Raw genomic sequence first — 21,549 nt, 5'->3', positions numbered from 1 at the left:
TGTCATGTGGTACCCAGCACCTCACTTTTACGCTTTCTACCAGGGTCTATGCCATGCTTATAGGTTGAACCACACTTTTAAAGAGGCAGGTCCTTATGGTGCCCCTATAAGTAAAGGCCATTGAATGGGATTTAAGGTCAATCTTGTATTGTGGTCTGGGCTTACTGCCCTAGGGGATAAGTGTTTGTGAGAATGTGCTCTAGCACTTTGATGCATATTTGGCTCCAGTTTGTGCTTGTCTTTAACAGGACAAAGGCTTCTATGGTCTTTTAATGTTGCCTGGAAAAACTATGCCACATACCTTCTTTGCCAATGTCTGGGTGTCTGTGAGGCTTTGTTACATGGTAGGCCTCTGGGCATATTTGTTGAAAAGGAGAATAGCAGTCAGTGGAATGGAAATGGAGCTGAGGCCATGGGGCTGCCTAGCCTCTGGGGAGGCCCCTCAGCTGGTGAGGCCAGCAGGGCAGATTTCTTGCTTTATTGCTCACCCTGTCCAGGGTTCCCTCTGTTTGTGAGGGAGCCGCTGCCACCTTGGGTCCAGGAAGCATGAAGTTCCACAGGTCAGCCTCCTGGTGGGAGGACCTTTCCTTTGTTTTCTTTGCTCTTTTGCTCTGAGTCCAGCCCTGGCTGGACCTTGATCCCTTCTCTCCTTATCAGGAAATTTTCTGACTTTCTTCTTTTGCCTTTTCAAGATCTGCGATGCCATCTCCAAGTGGGAACAAGCCATGAAGGAGCTGCACCCCGGGAAGTCTGAGGGTGGGACACGCGTCGTGAAGCTGATGTACAAGAACAGGTCCTCAGCACTGCACGAGGGTGGGGCCAAACACAAGGGCTGCCACTGGGTGCCAGCCCATCGCCTCCTCGACTAGACAGCCTATCCAGATGGGGGAGGGGCCTACAGATATAACACTGCCTGGCAGTCACTAGCCGGGGTGCAGGCTGGCTCTGCTGCTGATACTCTGTGAAACCCTGGGCAACTCAGGCCTTCTGTCAGCCTTCTCTGTACTGCTTGTGCGTGTGTGTATATGCGCGCAGGCACACACACACACATTTGCCAAGAAAACAGACCAGACCAGCCTGGGCAACATGGCAAAACCCCGCCTCTATAAAAAATACAAAAATTAGCTGGGCATGGTGGCATGCACCTGTAGTCCCAGCTACTCAGGGGGGCTGAGGTGGGAGGATCACTTAAGCCCGGGAGGTCGAGGCTGCAGTGAGCTGAGATTGCGCCACTGCACTCCAGCCTGGGCGACAGAGTGAGACCCTGCCTCAAAAAAAAAGAAAAGAAAATAGACCAACCTCATGGGATGGCTAAGTGTGTTACTTTATGAGAGTGAAATTTTGTATAAGCTCCAGCTAGTTAAAGCTAAAGAGTGAGTGCCTCCTATACCAATTCCAGGAAATACAGAAGTAGACATCCTGACTTTCTATCAATTTGAGTAAGAAAATCCCATCCCTCCATCTCAGTATATCTCCAGGCAAATAGTTTCCAATAGTCTCTTGGACTCTTAACTCACCCAGTCCCTTAATCTGTAACTCCAGGTACCAGATTTCCCTTACTAAATCCAGTAAGTTTAATGGTGTCTTCAGAATGAACCATGCCCTCCTGTTGGTATGAGATCAGCATGACCTTCATCTGCTCTGTGTCATACTTGGTTATATGTTTCTGGAGGCAATACAAAAGAGGCTCATAAATAGTGGGAAAAGAGTAGTTTCTCCTTTTGGAAATAAAGGTAACAGACCCAGAGAAAGCCTCATCCCTGTTTGGGATCCCTGCTGAGTCCTGGCTTCTTATTCTCTGCTCTGCAGGCTGTACTTTCGCAGTCAAGTCAAAGGGGAGACGGACCGAGAACGGCTGCTCCTTGCCTCTCAAACTAGTAGAGAGATAGTGGCAGGGAGGTTTCCTGTCAACAAGGAATTGGCTCTTGAGATGGCTGCCCTGATGGCCCAGGTAAGGTTTTGTTCAGGAAGCAGGAGAGTGGGGTTGCCAGCTTAGAATGAATGCACCATGCAGCCCAAAACACAGGAAAGATTCTGCAGATCCTGTGGTGCTCAGGAGAGGGCAGCTTTGCCGTCTCTGGGATGGACAGCAGCTGACTCCTACAGAGCAGAGCTCCTCACTCACCACAGATACAGGATGCGTGCAGATGGCTGGACTTGGAATCCAGAGACTGGGTTTGAGTCCTTCCGACTGTGAGGTCTTAGCCAAGTCACTTCACTTCTCTATGCTTTAGTTTCCTTCTCAGTATACCAAAACCAAAAATACTTGGCCGGGTGCAGTGGCTCATGCCTGTAATCCCAGTACTTTGGGAGGCTGAGGTGGGCAGATCATCTGAGGTCAGGAGTTCGAGAGCAGCCTGAGCAGTGAAACCCTATCTCTACTGAAAAAAATAAAATAAAATGCAATAAAAATTAAAATTAGCTGGGTGTGGTGGTGGACGCTTGTAATCCCAGCTAATCAGCAGGCTGAGGCCAGAGAATCGCTTGTACCCGGGAGGCGGAGGTTGCAGTGAGCCAAGATCGTGCCATTACACTACAGCCTACGCAACAAGAGCAAAACTCGGTCTCAAAACAAAACAACAACAACAACAACAACAACACCTCTGCCAGCCTCCACAGGGTTGTACTGAGTATGATACCTGGATAATGTGTGTCATGTAATAGATGTGGTAAACTTTATAAACCATCAGACCTTCTAAGTAGAATTAGGAAGAGGAACACACATTCAGACTTGGACTCTCCTTCCTGTTATATTTAGAAGGCCATCTTGTCAAAGGTATCTGGGATACCTTCATGGCTCCCATAAGAGCCATGATAAAATTGTTGGTCTTGTCTGTAAGTGGTATTCCAAAGGTTCAAGTGGTGTTGCATCTCAGTAGCAATGTTCAGCTAGTAGGTAAAGGGGCATATAAGAGAGTCTGACACCTACTATATACCCACAAAAATTACAAATTAAAAATATTGTAAAAAAAGAATAAGAATCTGGATTTACATGCTGGAAAGGAAGAGGAAACAATAATAGTTGATGTTTATAATTATAAAGATAAGAATACTCTCTAGGAGGCCCTGAACTAAGCATATATGCATCCTCCATTGTAGTTTTTATTCGCACCTAATAGATGAGGAAATTGAAGCTCAGAGAGTTTAAGTAACTTGATCAGGGACACAAAGCTGGGATTTGTGCCAGGTATCCAACTCCAAAGGCCACATTTGGAACACTCTGCTGTACTCTAGGATCTGTAGCATCTTCAATTCTATAGCCCATATTTTTGGACTGGAAGCCAGAATTTCCACACTGTTTTCCCTGGTGTGCTACCAATTAACTGTGTCTTTGGAAAAGGCACTTCACCTCAGCTGCAAAATCAAAGTTGGTCAGTGATCTCTAATATTCTAGGGCCCTAAGTTTGTTTCTCTAGTGTCTATAAAACTTGAGATGAAGTGTTTTTCTAAAGTATTTTTCACATCCACTAGCACCCCACCAAGAGGGTAATAAAGTAATGGTTTATTTCACCTCTCAACAGCCCCCCCTGGCCCATCCACTGTCAGATTTTGACTGGTCTCTTCATGTGCTTCTACCACAGGTAGAATATGGGGACTTGGAGAAGCCTGCCCTGCCAGGCCCTGGAGGCACATCCCCTGCCAAGGCTCAGCATCTTCTCCAGCAGGTCCTAGACAGGTTCTACCCCAGGCGCTACAGACATGGGGCTCCCCCTGAACAGCTGAGGTAGGCAGGCTTGCAGCCACTGTGGGGAGGCCTCAGGGCTGGAATGAAGACATGTTGGCACTTCATTGGCACTATTTCTCTCCATCTGCCCACACCAGGCACCTGGCAGATATGTTGACCACAAAGTGGGCAACATTGCAAGGCTGCTCCCCTCCTGAGTGCATCCGCATCTACCTGACCGTGGCCAGGAAATGGCCTTTCTTTGGTGCTAAGCTTTTTGCTGCCCAGGTAAGTGCCCGTGGAAGGAGCTGCCCACACCCTTAGGTGTGTCCCCATCTGCTCATGTTTGAGCCATACCAGTTTGCAGCCCTTGCCTCCATACCAGTAACCACCAGGGGTCACTATCCCTCCACCATTTCTGGCCTACTGGATTTCCAGTCCAGAGCAGAACTGTGATTGCTTATCTTCATCTGTCCTTTGTTGACTGCCCCAAAAGATGTGATCAACTGATTCACACACACAGATTCAGACTTGATATAATAGCTCTCTCAAGAGTGCTTTCATTTGTTTTAAAGTTTGAAAGAACAATGTATAACCTAAAGAAATATATCTCCACTAGCTTGACATGGCATACAGGGGAATCAAATTACTTAGGCAGCAGTTAATTTCACCTCTGTATGAAGGCCAGGTGGCCAACAGTAATTTCAGAAGGAACTTTTCTTCACTGGGTGTCTGTTGTGCATAAACATTGTAGATAATTACAGCTCAAAGCTGGGCAGTGATCCTGTTTACTGAAGCCACAGATTGGAAAATGGCCATTCATTCATTCAACAAATAGTTGAGCTCCTACTATGTCCAGTGCTGGTTGTTTGAGGTTATAGGAGGTGAGAAAATCAGACACGGTCCTTGCCTTCCTGGAGTTTCCCATCTAGTGCAGGAGATATATATTCATCAAATAATCATATTCATTTTTTTCTCTATATATTTAATACATATTTATAAGCCATCGCAAGTGCTATGAAGGAGATGTACAGAAGTGTTATAAAGGCATGAAACGGGGACCCACTTGGTCTGGGAGCTTGGGAAAAGCTTCTGAAAAAGGCGACATGTCCAATGTCTATCTGCCTCTCTTTGGATTAAGAGAGAGGTTTTCTGGATTACTATACTGTACTCCTGGCAGTGAAAATCAGTCATTGCAGGAATGTCCACTAAATAGTCACTTCCTTACTGATGGGGCCTAAAGCCACGGGACTGCATTCTTGCTTTCCTACTTCTTTTACAGCACCTAGGAGATTGGCTGAAGTCAGAAGCACTTCAGCTTGGAGACTATAGGTGGAATGCCGTGTTTCCAAGACTAGGAGAAAACCACCTGTTCCCCATTCACCTAATAGAGTGGCCAAGGCTGGCCTCTATTCTGTAGCACAGAGCTTTCCATCCAGTGTGCTGTGGCAACATGGGTGCTAGGGACACCAAAAGAATGATCGCCTCTGCCTTTGAGATGGTTAGTAGGTGACCAGAGCCCCAAGGCCAAGGGTCTCCTGTCACAAGCCGCCTTGTCTATTTTCTGCATACGCTGTACAAATACCATCTTTGTTTTCCAAGATGAAGTGGCTGGAAATTACTGCTTAGCAGATCCCTGGATGTGCCTTCCTTCTCAGAAAGTTCTTATAGTTCAAAATCTGTAACTATGGATCTATCTGATGGGTTGTTTCTGTTACCCCAGCCTGCCCAGCTGTCTTCCAAGGAGAATGCTCTGGTGTGGATTGCTGTGAATGAGGATGGTGTCAGCATCCTGGACCACAACACTATGGTATGAAAGGATGCAGGCTACTCCCTGACCCCTCTTATTCCTCAACATGGTCTTTCTTCTCCTCTGTGGACTCAAAAGCCTGAACCAAGTGACCATGGCTGCTCTACCCCCACTCCTGCCCAAGCACCACTGTCATCTAGTCTAGACAGTGCTTGTAGACATTCAAGATGGAGATCTCCAAATTATGACCACTTGGGAGTTCTCTTTTCCTGTGCCTAGAAGAAACAGGGGATGCTGGTTCCTAGCTCAGGGGACAGGTGGAAAGTTTCCCCAGAATTGACTGGTTCCTTTCCACAGCAAGTGCACGTCACTTACCCCTACTCTTCAGTGACAACCTTTGGTGGCTGCAGGGATGACTTCATGCTTGTGATTAGATCTATCCCAGACAAGACCTCTGGAAAAAGCCACATTGAGAAGTTGATCTTCCGGATGGCTGCTCCCAAGGTAGGTCTGACAGCTGCTAAAACGTTCTACTCTGGCCAGATGTGGTGGGCTTGGAGCTTAGAAAGGAAACTGGGGTTATGCTAGTGCTCTACAAGGGCCCTGCCCAGATAAAATTGTTGGTCTTGTCTGTAATTAGTATTCTGAAGGTTCAGGTGGTATAGCATCTCAGTAGCAATGTTCAGCTAGTAGGTAAAGGGGCATATTCGGAGGGAACTAACTCTGGCCTAGCTACTATTATGTTCTTCACTTCTTCTTTTTTATTCTCTCAAGCCCCAGCATCACGCAGTCCTCAGTTGGGTGTTTACGTGCTCTTCTCTTCCTTGCAGCAGGCCTCGAGGCAGGGCAGATTCCTCTTTAAGGTGCTCTCATGTTACCCCTAGGTTCTGCTGACCCAACACTAGCTGAAAAGTGGGACAGTCCCACAGTGCTCCCTCTTCCTTGTTGTGGGGAAGACCACAAAAAGACCTCTTTTGCTTTAGTGACTTTGTTCCTACTCAATACAGGAAGTGTTGACCAGCGAAAATAACAATTACAAAGGCTCAGGAACCTAAGTTCTGATTTATTGTTTCTGACTCCCCTGTGATTAACTGGAAACCCTGTTGTTCTCCACTTTTTAATCCTAAAGTTAGAGTTTGCCAAACCTACTCCTGCTTTAATACCACCCCTGCCAAAGGGGAGGATCTCCAGATCCGTTTCTTAAGAAGGCCCCTTCCCTGGTTGTAGAGCTAACCAGAGCAGAACACTGGGCCTCATTTTCTCAGAAAGGCACTGTGCATCTCAGAGGATCGCCAGACCAACAGGGGCCCACACCACTGGGCCTCTGAACCACACAGTAATGGTTCTCTTTGGATATTTTCTCCCAGGTGGGTTTTTTTTTTTTTTTTTTTTTTTTTTTTTTTTTTTTTTTTGAGACGGAGTCTCGCTCTGTGGCCCAGGCTGGAGTGCAGTGGCCGGATCTCAGCTCACTGCAAGCTCCGCCTCCCGGGTTTACACCATTCTCCTGACTCAGCCTCCCGAGTAGCTGGGACTACAGGCGCCCGCCACCTCACCCAGCTTGTTTTTTGGTATTTTTTTAGTAGAGACTGGGTTTCACCGTGTTAGCCAGGGTGGTCTTGATCTCCTGACCTCGTGATCTGCCCGTCTCGGCCTCCCAAAGTGCTGGGATTACAGGCTTGAGCCACTGCACCCGGCCCCAGGTGGGTATTTTAAGAGATTAAATAAACTGAGGCCCCAGAACTCAGTGTAAGAGACTAGTAAGTGAGAAAACCAGGATTCAAGCCAAGGCTAGTTCAATTCCTTCACATCTCTGACCTCCTCTTAGATTGCAGAAGCTACCTTCATCATGGCCAGCTATATGAACCATTGCTCTACAACTGTGAACCCACCCACCAACCCACCCGGAGCCTGCCAGCTGTGGGAAATGGATGGACAACAGTTCTTTTCTTCTGTTTCCTGCGCTACCAAGGGGCCAACGTTGCTGTGAATATTTCTCCTACCCGATTCTCCACCACCACTAGTGCCTCTGGATTTAGAGATATATATCCTAGGGTATGATACTACTGTGATGGGTCTAACAGCCCCCCACCACTGTTGTTCTGTGAAATGTGTATTTTAGTGTCTGTGAAGCCTTTATTCTCTAGGTGCCTTACAAGGTTTCAGGGCTCAACTTTTAAAAATCTAGACCCAGTGTTAAAACCACTTATTCCTTTTTTCATAAGAAGAATGACTCTGGATGCTACCCGATTCTAGACATAGACAGGGATGATCCACTCTTACTGAGGGCATCAGTGCTGTAAGTAAAGGCTTTCTGCACTAATACTCTCAAGGAAGCGAATTTTCTTTTTGGTGGGGTGGGGGACACAGTCTCACTATGTTGCCCAGGCTGGAGTGCAAAGGCATGATTTCGACTCACTGCAACCTCTGCCTCCTGGGTTCAAGCAATTGTCCTGCCTCAGCCTCCTCAGTAGCTGGGATTACAGGTGCGTGCCACCATGCCCAGCTAATTTTTATATTTTTAGTAGAGACGGGGTTTCACCATGTTGGCCAGGCTGGTCTCAAACTCCTGACCTCAGGTGATCCACCCACCTTAGCCTCTCAAAGCGCTGGGATTACAGACATGAGCCAACGTGCCCAGCCCGGAAGCTAATTTTTTAATATTGTATATGGTCTTATTTATACTTGAAGTTTTCTGAACGTCGCTAAACAGGATAGGACTAAAATTTCCAATTCTCCTACACTGTCAGAAGCCTAGAACTCACTAAACTGGGCTGCCTTGCCCAAATGGGAAAGGTGCTGGCAGAGCTGGAGCAAAAAGAATAGACTCACTTTTCCCCATTATTGGTATGTACGCATTGGTACAGCCCCTTCTGTGGCAGTCTTTGCAGGGTAACATGCTATCCCTGCTAAGATTCAAGCTGTTTTCCTCACGCTGGACTGTAGGCCAAACCCAGTACCACACAATGTGCAAGCAAGGGCAGGGGGTAGGTCCAATCTGACCCCTCCCTGTCTCATTTTAACGACTGGACAGGGCTCGGTGAAGGCTGTGTTCACTATAATGGGCCATCATTTGTTTCCTTGTTCTTGTAAAAGACCAAGCAAATGCACTCTGCTTTTTGCTGCTATAAGACTACCAAAAATGAGTCAGAAACAAAGAAGACTATTTCAGGCATGTGGGCCTGGATATGCTCCTTAAGACTTCTGGCAAACTTCTGCTGGGAATTAGTTTGAGGGTGAGGGTACGTATGTGACACTTGCCCTAGCCTACGAGTAGCAGGTAAAAGAAAGTTTCTTGCATCCTTTGCCTTACTGATAATACCATAATCCCCCTCAATTCAGACCTTCTAATTGAGTGCAGAGGAGACTAGACAGTCTCCTCTAGACAGGGTGTAGACACACCCTCCCCTAACAAAAACAAAATGAAAGAGTTCATACACTGATTTTCCAACATCTAAGAAACTGAGTTTTGTTTCCTAGGTCTAAGGCAGCCTTACTATCTGTCAATAAAGTGCTGAAAACTGTATATTTACCAGTAGCACCCAAAACCAAGCCCTTAATCCCAACAATGTGTGTATATTGTGCATAGCAAAAACTGTGAGGCTGGAACTAGTTTATCTGAAGACCTCAGCTGCTATAAGCTTCTCCTCTTTCACCCTGTAAACTGACAAGCATGAGGAAAAAAGGAGCACATCCAAGTCTCTGCCTCTCTTAAATGTACTTGACTGTGCAAGGCAAGTAGTTTTACAGCCATTTCTGTTCACACCTTTCACCCCAGGATTTGGGGATCTAGCTGAGACATTTCTACCTCGAACAAGTCACATGTACCATAGGTTCCTGAATAATTCCTGCAGGGCTGGTGACAGACATAACAGCTCTGGTTTTATAATATCTTGGGTGTCTCTAAGGCCAATAAGAATAACATTATCTACCCAGAGAGTTTAAAAGAGAAGTAGGAGTCCGAAGGAAGGGAAAACAAGAATGGAGCTGTGTTCACACTGAATTTGGGGTCAATCTATTTCCCCCACCCTCTCTCCTCCCCAACCCTTCAGGAATCCTCCTTTAGTTTATTAATTTTATACAGAAGAAACTGCCTTAGAAACAAAGGATTCAATAATTTGCTTATTTATTCTTTGTTAACATGAGAGTCCCGTGTCTGAAAACCAAAGTCAAATTTCTGTGTGGCCTTTTGTCTCATCCCTCTTGGCAAAAGTAGCTTTTGAACTGATTTTAAAAAATTGCTAAGTAACAGAAAAGTATTAATGTGCTTGACACCATGACTGAAATACCATGATCTTGTTTGTCAATAAAAAGCAGCTATCTGTGAACCAGGTAACTGTGTGTTTTGGAAGAAGATCTGTTTATTAAGAGTAAATAAGCCCTGTACAGAACACAGGCACTAGGTTGACAGACTCACCTTTTGTAGGACATTTCTTCCTGCTAACCAGTACGTGGAGGGCTTGTTATTTTTGTAACTTTACACAAGGGGTAATAGGAAAATACACCTTTCTCAAGACATCTGACGTCAGTTTCCCATTGTTTTGCTTCACAATCATCAACAAAGTAAACCTGAACATGGTTAGCAATTTCACAAAGTGTTCTTTGCTGACATTACTTTTGACATACTGTGTCAAAATTCTTAAGGTCTCCCCTCCTTTGGTAAAGTAGGCAAAACCTTACAAGGAAAACACTACAGTACATGGAAATACACTGAGTTAGATTTCCAGTCACCTGCTCTATGGCTCTGAGATGCACTACACCGATAATGGTTCCTAGGACTGTGTCCACCTGATGGTTTAGAGTACAGAAAACCAGCCCCTATGGTTTAAGAGTCATCTCCCATGGAAGACAATGCTGGCCTTCTGAACGCTGGGGCTCATGGGCTTGTTGATGTGGCTTTCTGGTGTGCCAGGATCTCCTGGCAGCTCCTGTATACTTCAATCAAGCAGTCCAGCCGGGGCTTAGCACTCTGAATTCCAAAGGGGAGAAATGCAGAGTCAAAGTGAACATAAGGGAGTACAGTGGAGATGCATCAACTTGCAACTTTTTTTTGAGACAGAGTTTCGCTCTGTTGCCCAGGCTGGAGTGCAGTGGTACAATCTCGGCTCACTGCAACCTCTGCCTCCCAGGTTCAAGCAGTTCTCCTGCTTCAGCCTCCTGAGTAGCTGGGATTACAGGTGCTCGCCACCACATCCAGTGGCACAATCTCGGCTCACTGCAACCTCTGCATCCTGGGTTCAAATGATTCTTGTGTCTCAGCCTCCCGAGTAGCTGGGACTACAGGCACGAACCACCATGCCCAGCTAATTTTTGTATTTTTAGTAGAGACAGGGTTTCACCATGTTGGCCAGGCTGCTCTTAAACTCCTGGCCTTAAGTGATCCGCCCACCTCAGCCTCCCAAAGTGCTGGGATTACAGGCTTGAGCCACAGTGCTGGGCCCACATGCAACTTCAATCTCTCACCCACATCAAGGGGTATAAATGGCACAGCACTGAGCTCAGGGAGTTAAGTTTAGGCCTCAGCACACCTTGCTGGGAAGAGTCCCAGCTAGGCTCACAGCCCAGCTTGTGAATTGTGTGAGGTGGGAGATCAAATGATAGCTTTTTAATCTGTCTAAGTTTCATGAACTCCATCTCTAAGAGTAAGCAAAGAGGAAAAACAAAATGGACCCTTGAGAAATGTTACACGTAAAATAGTCCTCAAAGACAAGAAGGGCAGTTTAATATGTAAATATTGAAAAATGTTTTGTACAATGAAATGTAATAATAACCAAAATTAAAAGAAAAACCACAGAATGGGAAAAATATATGTGAAAGTATATTTAATAAAAGTATACTACCTAAAATACATAAAGACTGTTAAAAATATATAAAAACAGGTACAAATACATAATATTCAGTTTCTTCTTGACTAATAGAGAAGATAGGTAGTTTAAAACAAGAGGAAATACTGATAGGTAATACAAGGAAATATGAAAAGCCTATCATTTAAAGAGATACAAATTTACCTATTTAAAATGCCTTTACCTACATATTAAGCTAAAAAAGCTAAATCCACTATTAGCCAGGATGGTAGAAAAAGAAGTACAAAAGCCCCAAAGTATGGTAATGTTGTCCAATCTCCAGAGCCCCATCTTAAACACTAGAAATCTATAAAACTATTCATAAGCTTTAATAAAATAATTTTTAATTATAATGCAAAATAATATTTTAGCTTAGCTATCTTAAATCCTTTGTGAAAAAGGTCAGTGAGGCAGGGTTAACTGTATACATAAATACGTGCATAAATACCTACCTCTAAGATAATTTACTTCGTAATTTATTATGTTTGTATAATTTATTATGTTTGTATAATTTTTGTCTTGTTTTTTGAGTGGATCTCTGTCACCCAGGCTGAGTATAGTGGCATGATCACAGCTCACTGCAGTCTTGACCTCCTGGGCTCAAGCAATCCTCCCACCTCAGCTTCCTGAGTAGCTGGGACCACAGATGTGTGCCACCACGCTCAGCTAATTTTGGTATTTTTTGTAGAGATGGGGGTTTTACCATGTTGCCCAGGCTGGTCTCGAACTCCTGAGCTCAAGCGATCTGCCTGCCTCAGCCTCCCAAAGTGTTGGGATTACAGGCTGTGAGCCACTGCACCAGCTGATAAGTGGTTTTTTTTTGTAAGAGCAAAACAAAAAACTCCAGGCAGGATTTTAAAAGGTGGTAAGAGTGGCTAAATAAACTGACATTTCAATATATTATACAATATAGTTATTTAAAATAATAAATATAATGGCCTTTGTAGGACACATACATATTATTTACAAAGTAAGACACACAATAGCGTACAATGTGAGATCAATGACTTCTATCTAAAAAACTGTACATTAGTAGACTGACAGAATCAAAGTAGATGAATAGTGATTTGTAGGCAGAGGTTGCTATATATTTGATTGTGCTCTTTAAAATGTGCATGAGGCGAGGTGTGCTGGCTCATGTTTGTAATCCCTACACTTTGGGAGGCTGAGGCAGGAGAATTGCTTGAACTCAGGAGTTCAAGATCAGCCTAGGCAACATGGCAAGACCTCATCTCTACTAAAAAGAAAAAAAAAAGTTAGCCAGGTGTGGTGGTGCACACCTGTAGTCCCAAGTACTCAGGAGACTGAGGCAGGAGGATTTCTTGAGCCTAGGAGGCGGGGGCTGCAATGAGTGACGATCATACCACTGCACTCCAGCCTAGGTGACAAAGTAAGACTCTGTCTCATAAAATAAAATAAAATAATAAAATATGCATGAATAATATTTTTAAGGACTATATTTGCCTCAGAGAGGAACTTCTCAAATAACTGAAATCCTAATTATCACTCAAAACAGCTGTCAGTTGTCTTCCAATACTCTGAAAAAAGGAATTTACATTCCTACTGAAAAGGTTGAGGAGTAATTGGAGAACAGTAAAAGTGTTCTATACTCACCTGGAAGACGGGTACTACTTGGGCTATCCCATGTGGTTCCACTGGATCCTTCAATAAGATGCAGAGGTAGTAAATCACCTTCTGCTGTAAGAAAATAAATCAAATAGCAAACTCTAAGTGAAACTCATTTTGCATTCTTTTTTTCTTTTTCTTTTTCTTTTTTTGAGACAGTCTCACTCTGTTGCCCAAGCTGGAGTACAGTGGCACACTCTTGGCTCACTGCAACCTCCACCTCCCGGGTTCAAGCAATTCTCCTGCCTCAGCCTCCCAAGTAGCTGGGATTACAGGTGCTTGCCACCATGCCTGGCTAATTTTTTGTATTTTCAGTAGAGATGGGGTTTCACCATGTTGGCCAGGCTGGTCTGGAACTCCCGACCTCAGGTGATCCGCCCGCCTTGGCCTCCCAAAGTGCTGGGATTACAGGCGTGAGCCACTGCGCCTGGCCACATTCTTTTTTTCTAAGGGAAGGCTCAACGCTTTTTCACAAATGGTTAAGTAGTAGAACACTTGATAGCTTTTGAAGTGGGAGAAAAGTATATTCTCGTTCTTTAAATGAAAAAAGACAGGGCCAGGCGTAGCGGCTCAAACCTCTAAACTGAACACTTGGGGAGGCCACAGCAGGAGGAGGGCTTGAGCCCAGGAATTCAAGACCAGCCTAGGCAACATAGTGAGACTCCATCTCTACAAAAAATAGAAAAAACGAGCTAAGCATGGTGGTGCGTGCCTGTAGTCCCAGCTACTCAGGAGGCTGAGGTGGGAGGATGGCTTGAGCCTGGGAAGTTGAGGCTGCAGTGAGCTGTGATTGAGCCACTACACTCCAGCCTGGGTAACAGACAGGGTCTCACCAAAAAAGAAAAAAGAAAGAAAGAGAAGGAAAAAATGCCAGTAATAATTTTGGAGTTGGTCTTGAAGATAAAGTTGAAATGCTAATTCTCTATCCATGAAAACCTGCTGCATCTCTTTAAAAATAAGGAGATTTACCTTTTACATATAAGTCTCACTTTTATGGTTTATAGACATGCCAGCCAAAAAGAAAACTCTAGTACTATAAGTACTAGAGCAGAGGATCCTCATGTTTAATTCTGTGACATCAAGTACTTTAGGTATTAAGGCTCGGTATAGATCTGGGAACACCCTATGGGCTGGCTACCTCCTCCAGAGAGGACTGTAATACTACCTTTTAAATACTTACCATGTAAATAGCCTCATTGATGACAATATCCTTGACCTTGCCCATTTCTATGAAGGTAGTGCTTTCTTTGCCTGAAGCATAAGATGAAGTCATCTGAATGCCAAGGGAATCAATGATTAACAGAGTCTCCTGATCAATCTTCACAAAATGGAGATAACCAAGCAGACCTAAGAGGGTGATGAAGATGGCAGCAGAGAGGATCATGCTGTTCTGAAGAGAGAGCCAGACACAGGCAGTAAGATTACCAAGTGGTACCAGTCAACTCCAGGCAAAGAGGAAAAAAGCCTTTCTTCTCTTGTCAGATGAGGGGAACATGCATGGAGGAAAAGGAAATTGCTTTTATTTGGGTTCTGAGGTGCTATAAAAGTATACAGTGAAACAGATCCACACAACAAATGGATAGGTCTGGGGAAAACCTCCATCAGCAAAATGTCCACCATCATCACAGCAATCTCAGAAACTTTTTTTTCCAAAATTCCAAATTAAGGGCCCAAATCAACTGAATGCAGTAGCTTGCACTTGTAATTCCAGCTACTAGGGAGACTGAGGCAGGAGGATCACTTGAGCCCAGGAATTCAAGGCTGCAGTGAGCTATGATCATACAACTGCACTCTAGCTTGGGTACCAGAATAAGACACTGTATCTTTAAAAAAAGAAAGGACCCAGCCAGGCGTAGTGGCTCACGCCTGTAATCCTAGCACTTCTGGAGGCCAAGGCAGGCGGATCACAAGGTCAAGAGACTGAGACCATCCTGGCCAACATGGTGAAACCCCGTCTCAACTAAAATTACAAAAATTAGCTGGGTATGTGGCATGCGCCTCTAGTCCCAGCTACTCCGGAGGCTGAGGCAGCAGGATTACTTGAACCAGGGAGGTGGAGGCTGCAGTGAGCCAAGATGGCATCACTGCACTCCAGCCTGATGACAGAGTGAGACGTCTCAAAAAAAAAAAAAAAAAAAGGACCCCAAATCTTTTCCTTTCACACTCCCTCAGCAGAATACAGGAGGGAGCTATGTCCTGATAAACCCACGAAAATGCATTTGGCCGGGCGCGGTGGCTCAAGCCTGTAATCCCAGCACTTTGGGAGGCCGAGACGGGCGGATCATGAGGTCAGGAGATCGAGACCATCCTGGCTAATACGGTGAAACCCCGTCTCTACTAAAAAATACAAAAAACTAGCCGGGCGACGAGGCGGGCGCCTGTAGTCCCAGCTACTCGGGAGGCTGAGACAGGAGAATGGCGTGAACCCGGGAGGCGGAGCTTGCAGTGAGCTGAGAGCCGGCCACTGCACTCCAGCCTGGGCGGCAGAGCAAGACTCCGTCTCCAAAAAAAAAAAAAAAGAAAAAAAAAAAAGAAAATGCATTTAATATTGAGTTCTAGCACTCAAATGAAAAATTAAAATTAAAAAATGTACTTAATACACCTATCAAGCATCAGAGCTTAGCCTAGCCTATGTTAAACGTGCTCAGAACACTTACATTAGCCTACAGTTGGGCAAATCATGTAACACAAAACCTGATTTTATAGTAACGTGTGGAAAATCTCACCTAATTTATTCAATGCTATACTTTAAAGTGAAAAACAATGTTTGTATGGGTACTTGAAGTATCGTGTGTATTGTTTCTGCATCATCCTAAAGTCAAAAAATCCTAAGTCAAACCATCATAAGTTGGGAACCATCTGTGTATACAGTGCAAAACCATAGACTGAACAATTATAAAGTGCTTAGCACAGTGTAGCAGATACTACGGCTTGCCTAATAAACAGCCACCCACCAGCCCCAGTTGAACTGTGAGTGAATCATGATTGGTTCCCACCCCTTCTGCCAATGACTGGTTTAAAAATGGGCATGTGACACAACTCTGGCCAATGAGATGTGAGGGGAGATCTGCTGGAGGGGCTTCCGGAAAACATGAATTCATCTTTAAAACTCTACAGAAGAGATGTTCCCTTCATCATGAGGTTTAGATACCTGGAACTACTACGGCCTCTACCAGACCCAGTGGAGAGCTAGTAGAGGACAACTAGAGGACGCTAAGGGTGGAAGTGCAGTTTCTGCACTTGGAGGACCAGGTGGAGGACAAGTAGGGCACACTAAGTGTGTCAGCAGTAAGATGACAAGAGCCAGAATCAAATGAGTCTGTATATGAACTCTGGAGCCCTCCTACCTTATGACTTCTTGTTAACAGAAAAGGTCCTGATCTCTTAAGGCTATTTTATTTGTTCTGTGTTACTTACAGTTGACTAAGTGATGTGTTAAGGACTCGAAAAATGGTATATATTATTTATTCCCTTGATTCTAAGACAAATGTACAATCTTTAACATTTCTGAAGTTAAAATGTGTTATCCTATTGGTGTGTGTTTCTTTCATGTGGGATTGTTTTATCTTTTTTCCCAGAAGCTTGCATTCATTCATTCATTCATTCAAGACCGAGTTTCGCTCATGTTTCCCTGACTGGAGTGCAGTGGTGTGATCTTGCCTCATTGCAACCTTCACCTCTCGGGTTCAAGCGATTCTCCAGCCTCAGCCTCCCTAGTAACTGGGATTACAAGCACCCGCCACCACGCCCAGCTAATTTTTTTTGTATTTTTAGTAGAGACGGGGTTTCACTATGTTGGCCCAGCCGGTCTCGAACTCCTGACCTCAGGTGATCCACTCGCCTCAACTTCCCAAAGTGCTGGGATTACAGGCGTGAGCCATTGTACCTGGCAAAGCTGATTTAGAAGGCCAGAGCGGGAAAAAAAATATTGATGACGTAGAATCAAAGAAATTTTGTAATTTTGGACTGCATTCCTTGAGGGCAGGAAGTGTCTTATTATTCTTTGCACTGACAAGACACTCTCCTTTATCTACCTCTGGTCAGGTTCCTCTAAGCTCTCTAGGCCCTGACCTTGACATCTCTGTTGGGCCTGTACTACCCACCCAGTTGTAACAAGAATCTTGCTGAATCAGTTTAGAAAGAACTCCCACCCTTGGTATTTGATCAGCCTGGCCTGCCTTCAGCAAGAATCCTGTCAAGTCAATTTAGCCAGAATCCCATCTTGCCCCTGATGTTTCCTTTGGGTAATTTTCTATCCACTGACTCCCACCCTGCTCCTTGGCTATCTATAAATCTCCAGTTTTCCATGCTGTATTTGGAACTGAGGAAATTTGGAATTCTATACTGAAGTCTCTTTTCCCCTACTGTAGTAGTTCCTGAATAAAACCTGGTTTTTTACCACTTCAACCACTCACTAGCTCTGGTTTTCTTTGATGGTCTCTTTCTACTTCTTTATACTTAAACCATAGTGTTAGATCAGGGATCTGCAAATTATTTGGGCCTGTGGTCTGGTTTTGTCTGGCCCATCTCAAGCAAAGAATGATTTTTAAGTTTTCACAGGGTTGTAGAAAGAAAGAAAAGAATATTATGAGACAGACCCCACAGAACCTGCTATATTTACTATCTAGTCTTTTAATGAAAATGTTTGGGCCAGGCATTGTGGCTCACGCCTATAATCCCAACACTTTGGGAGGCCAAAGCTGGGGAATCGCTTGAGGCCAGAAGTTCAAGACCAGCCTGGGCAACCTAGTGAGACCCTGTCTCTACAAAAAATACAAAAATTACCCAGGTGTGGTGGCACATGTCTGTAGTCCTAGCTACTCAGGAGGCTGAGATAAGAGGATCGCTTGAGTCTAGGAAACTGAGGCTGCAGTGAGGGGTATTCGTACCACTACACTCCAGCTTGAGCAACAGAGTGAGAACCTGTCTCAAAAAAAGGAAAGAAAGAAAAAGTTTGCTTATCTCTGTGCTAGATAATTATTTGTTGATTGATGAATGGAGGATTCAGTACTGGGTCTCTGATGATCCAGAAAGATCTAATTTTGAGTTAATTAATTGTACTGAATAAGCATTATGAAAAATGGAGAGGAATACAATTCAGCCCTGACCCTTATAGATTTATTAGCCTACAGAAATAAATCACAGAAATAATACACAGAAAATATTCTGGAGGATACTCTGATACTGACTATAAGTGCCAAAGGAAAAATTAAAAAAAAAAGAAAAAGAAAAAGAAAAAGACATTAAAGCACACAAGAATATATCCCATCACATCCAAGGAACTAGGATTTAATTGGTGCAGGGGAGGTGGTGGTTAGTGACCAATATAATTAGTTGAAAGGGAAGGGGGAAGAACATTCCAGGTTGGAATAAACAAGGGAACAACCTGGAACTTTAATAGAACTGTGAACTTAAAAACAAGAAGGAATGAAGGGATGAAGAACAGTAAATCCTTAAGGATTTGATCATGTCAGCTTTCCAATAAGAGCAATCCATGCCCTACTATCTGCATTTTTTTCAACTTCATTTTACTGTGTAGAATTGAAACAATTCAATATTCATTTGGGTTGGGGTTAAGCTGTATATTTGAATGTATTCCTTCAATCAGATTTCTTCTCATTCCAGATATTCATTACTCTCATAAGCAGTTTTGAATAGGAAAGGTAAGAAATTTTGGCACACAGAGCCCTTAGAAAGTGTTGCAGTAGAGTTTAAAGGAAGATGAGGTCACTGAGTCCTGGGGTACTTGATGGGGTAAGCAGAGTACACCAGGATCAAAGAGATAAGTACAGAAGGGACCTGGCACAAAAACAGATTTTTGTTTTTAAATTTTGCCTAAGATCAGCTATACAATGGTATAAAGGAAAAGAAAGGGTCTCAGAGTCAGAAAGCCCTGGGTTTGAAGCCCAGATCTGCCATTTACTGCTTTGAGACTTTGGATAAGTCACCCCTCTTTGTGAGCTTTGGTTTTCTTCGTTCTAGGGCTAAAGTAAGGAATTCAGTAAAGCATCTGGCACTCAGTGGGCATTTAATAAATATCTATTTCCTCCTCCTCACATGACCACACACATAGGCTATAAGAACTCAGGCTAGGCCGGGCACGGTGGCTCACACCTGTAATCCCAGCACTTTGGGAGGCCGAGGTGGGAGGATCACAAGGTCAGGAGATCGAGACCATCCTGGCTAACACATTGAAACCCCAGCTAACACAGTGAAACCCCGTCTCTATTAAAAATACAAAAAAATTAGCCGGGTGTGGTGGCGGGTGCCTGTAGTCCCAGCTATTCAGGACGCCCAGGCAGGAGAACGGCGTGAACCCAGGAGGTGGAGCTTGCAGTGAACCGAAATCGCGCTACTGCATTCCAGCCTGGGCAACAAAGCAACACTCTGTCACAAAAAAAAAAAAAAAAAAAAAGAACTCAGGCTAATACTAAAATTCAACTATACTGTAAATTAAATTTTAGGGGACTATCAACTTAATCATCATTTTAACGGACTTACGAATAAACTTTTTTCTTTTTTTTTTTTTTTTTTTTGAGACAGAGTCTCCCTCTGTTGCCCAGGTGGAGTGCAGTGGCGTGATCTCGGCTCACTGCTACCTCCGACTACCGGATTCAAGCAATTCTCCTGCCTCAGCCTCCCGAGTAGCTGGCACTGCAAGCGTGAGCCACCACGCCCAGCTAATTTTTGTATTTTTCGTAAAGACGTGGTTTCACCATGTTGGCCAGGCTGGTATCGAACTCCTGACCTCAAGTGATCCGCCTGCCTCAGCCTCCCAAAGTGCTGGGATTACAGGCGTGAGGTACAGCCCTTTGCCTGAACAAACATACAGTTTAGATACAGTTAGATATAGTTTCTTACAATTAGGGCAGTCTTAATTCGGCATATTTCTACGCTAAATTACCATGCTCTGAAACATGCTTTGACAGCAAAAAAGCTAATGGATGCAGTAATAGAAACAATATCCAAGTTACAGAAATAAATAGCCCTGCTGTACTTAGCTCTGATTAGATCAATTCTGGAATAACACATTCAATTCAGGCACTACATATGAAACTAGAACTCACCCTGAAAAGGGCAATTGGGATAATTCTTTTTATTTGAGAGCTGTCACAAAGTTACTGCATTTAACCCTCACAATATCATGAAGCTGGTATGGCAGGCATGAATTCTATTTTAGAGATGTAGAAAATTGCGGCTCAAAGAAAACAGGAATGAATCTGGAAATTGAGCACAGATACCACACACGTCCAAAATTTCATAATCCTTTAGAAAGTACTTGAAATTGCCGGGCGCGGTGGCTCAAGCCTGTAATCCCAGCACTTTGGGAGGCCGAGACGGGCGGATCACGAGGTCAGGAGATCGAGACCGTCCTGGCTAATACGGTGAAACCCTGTCTCTACTTAAAAATACAAAAACTAGCCGGGCGAGGTGGCGGCGCCTGTAGTCCCAGCTACTCGGGAGGCTGAGGCAGGAGAATGGCGTGAACCCGGGAGGCGGAGCTTGCAGTGAGCTGAGATCCGGCCACTGCACTCCAGCCTGGGCGACAGAGCGAGACTCCGTCTCAAAAAAAAAAAAAAAAAAAAAAAGAAAGTACTTGAAATTGGGGAAGGGTTTGGGAGGACAGAGGGTTAAAAAACTGCCTTGAAAAACAGAGATTAGGAAGAACTCTAACATTATCTATACACACGGATAAACACACACACTTGTGGAGGCAAAGACAGTTTGTGGAAGTCTACATAAAGTATTGTTAGCAGTACTACTTTGAGGAGCAGAAGTGATGGACAAGGAAGACCCACTTAGAGTTCCCTGAACTCTTGGAATTAAATTACTGCGCGCCTATACTACATAGAACACATGGAAGTTAAAGTTTTATACCGTCGTGCAAGAACTAGATGTATGCTGAGTGAACCCACCGAGCAGAGCACAGCCACGGAGGGGGAAGGTACTGTCCAGGAGCACACACTTCACTAAACGTCATTTAAAGAGCTGTCCAGCAGCGGAATGTCGTCCCCAGAACCCGTGAGTTCCCGCCCTTCTGTTCTATCATTGTAGGAGGGGCCGAGCAGAGGTCTGGGCTCGACCAAAGACCCCAAAGACACTCCCAAAGCCGAACCCCCTCCTTCGAGCGCGGGGAGGGGCCGACTTGCCCTTACCTCGCAGAGGGTGAAGAGTCCGTAGGCCGCCAGCCACACCGTGCAGGTGACAGCGGTGAGCGAACGCAGCGAGAGCCGAGGGCACCTGAGGCAGAATTCCCGGCAGGACGGGGAGTAGTAGCGGCGCTGCAGGGCCAGGCGGCCGCCGCAGATATCCGAAAAGCTCCGCTCATCCTCCATGACGCCCCCACTCAGCCGCCCGCACCGCACCGCGCGGCGCTCCACGGCGATCGCCTGCCCTAGACGTCCCGCCCGCTCCAGACCCGCTTCCGGCAGCCGCGTCACCACGCCCCGCCCTAAGCCTGCGCAGCCTCAGTTGCGCGCCGAGAGCCCTGCGTGGGGCTGGTGACTGTGCGTTCGTCCCGGCCGGCCTTGACCCAGCTTCTATGATTGTCTTCGAACAAAGCCCGTCGGGGACAATAGTTCAGCGGACGGATTAAAACCGTTTTTAGACCGGGCGCGTTGGCTCCCGTCTGTAGTCCAACACTTTGAGAGGCCAAGGTGGGAGGATCG

The 21,549-nt window shown here is 45.0% G+C and overlaps 2 protein-coding genes across 4 annotated transcripts in view; one reads left to right on the top strand and one right to left on the bottom strand.

Moving 5' to 3' along the window:
* Positions 1 to 7,844, top strand: part of PLEKHH1 (pleckstrin homology, MyTH4 and FERM domain containing H1) — a 55,309-nt gene extending 47,465 nt beyond the window's left edge. The window contains exons 23-29 of the mRNA XM_010366691.2: positions 693 to 793; positions 1,810 to 1,951; positions 3,582 to 3,724; positions 3,823 to 3,952; positions 5,388 to 5,474; positions 5,772 to 5,918; positions 7,240 to 7,844. Coding sequence (XP_010364993.1) covers positions 693 to 793; positions 1,810 to 1,951; positions 3,582 to 3,724; positions 3,823 to 3,952; positions 5,388 to 5,474; positions 5,772 to 5,918; positions 7,240 to 7,401 — 912 coding nt within the window. The 3' untranslated portion in view covers positions 7,402 to 7,844. The remainder of the gene's footprint in view (positions 1 to 692; positions 794 to 1,809; positions 1,952 to 3,581; positions 3,725 to 3,822; positions 3,953 to 5,387; positions 5,475 to 5,771; positions 5,919 to 7,239) is intronic.
* The window catches only part of PIGH (phosphatidylinositol glycan anchor biosynthesis class H), a 43,545-nt gene extending 22,233 nt beyond the window's left edge, over positions 1 to 21,312 (bottom strand). Inside the window, exons 1-4 of one of the 3 annotated variants that reach the window (XM_010366679.2) lie at positions 21,037 to 21,312; positions 14,061 to 14,270; positions 12,869 to 12,952; positions 9,516 to 10,380 (exon numbers count right to left, since the gene is read on the bottom strand). In XM_010366679.2, coding sequence (XP_010364981.1) covers positions 10,288 to 10,380; positions 12,869 to 12,952; positions 14,061 to 14,270; positions 21,037 to 21,216 — 567 coding nt within the window. In that variant the 5' untranslated portion in view covers positions 21,217 to 21,312 and the 3' untranslated portion in view covers positions 9,516 to 10,287. Of the gene's footprint in view, positions 1 to 9,515; positions 10,381 to 12,868; positions 12,953 to 14,060; positions 14,271 to 21,036 lie in introns of those variants that run through there. The other 2 variants (XM_010366685.2, XM_030930971.1) reach the window with 2 other exon arrangements.
* Between the last annotated feature and the right edge of the window lie 237 nt (positions 21,313 to 21,549).

The sequence above is a fragment of the Rhinopithecus roxellana genome, chromosome 5 (assembly GCF_007565055.1).
Source record: "Rhinopithecus roxellana isolate Shanxi Qingling chromosome 5, ASM756505v1, whole genome shotgun sequence".
Lineage (NCBI taxonomy): Eukaryota > Metazoa > Chordata > Mammalia > Primates > Cercopithecidae > Rhinopithecus > Rhinopithecus roxellana.
This window is presented reverse-complemented; position numbering and strand designations above follow the sequence as displayed.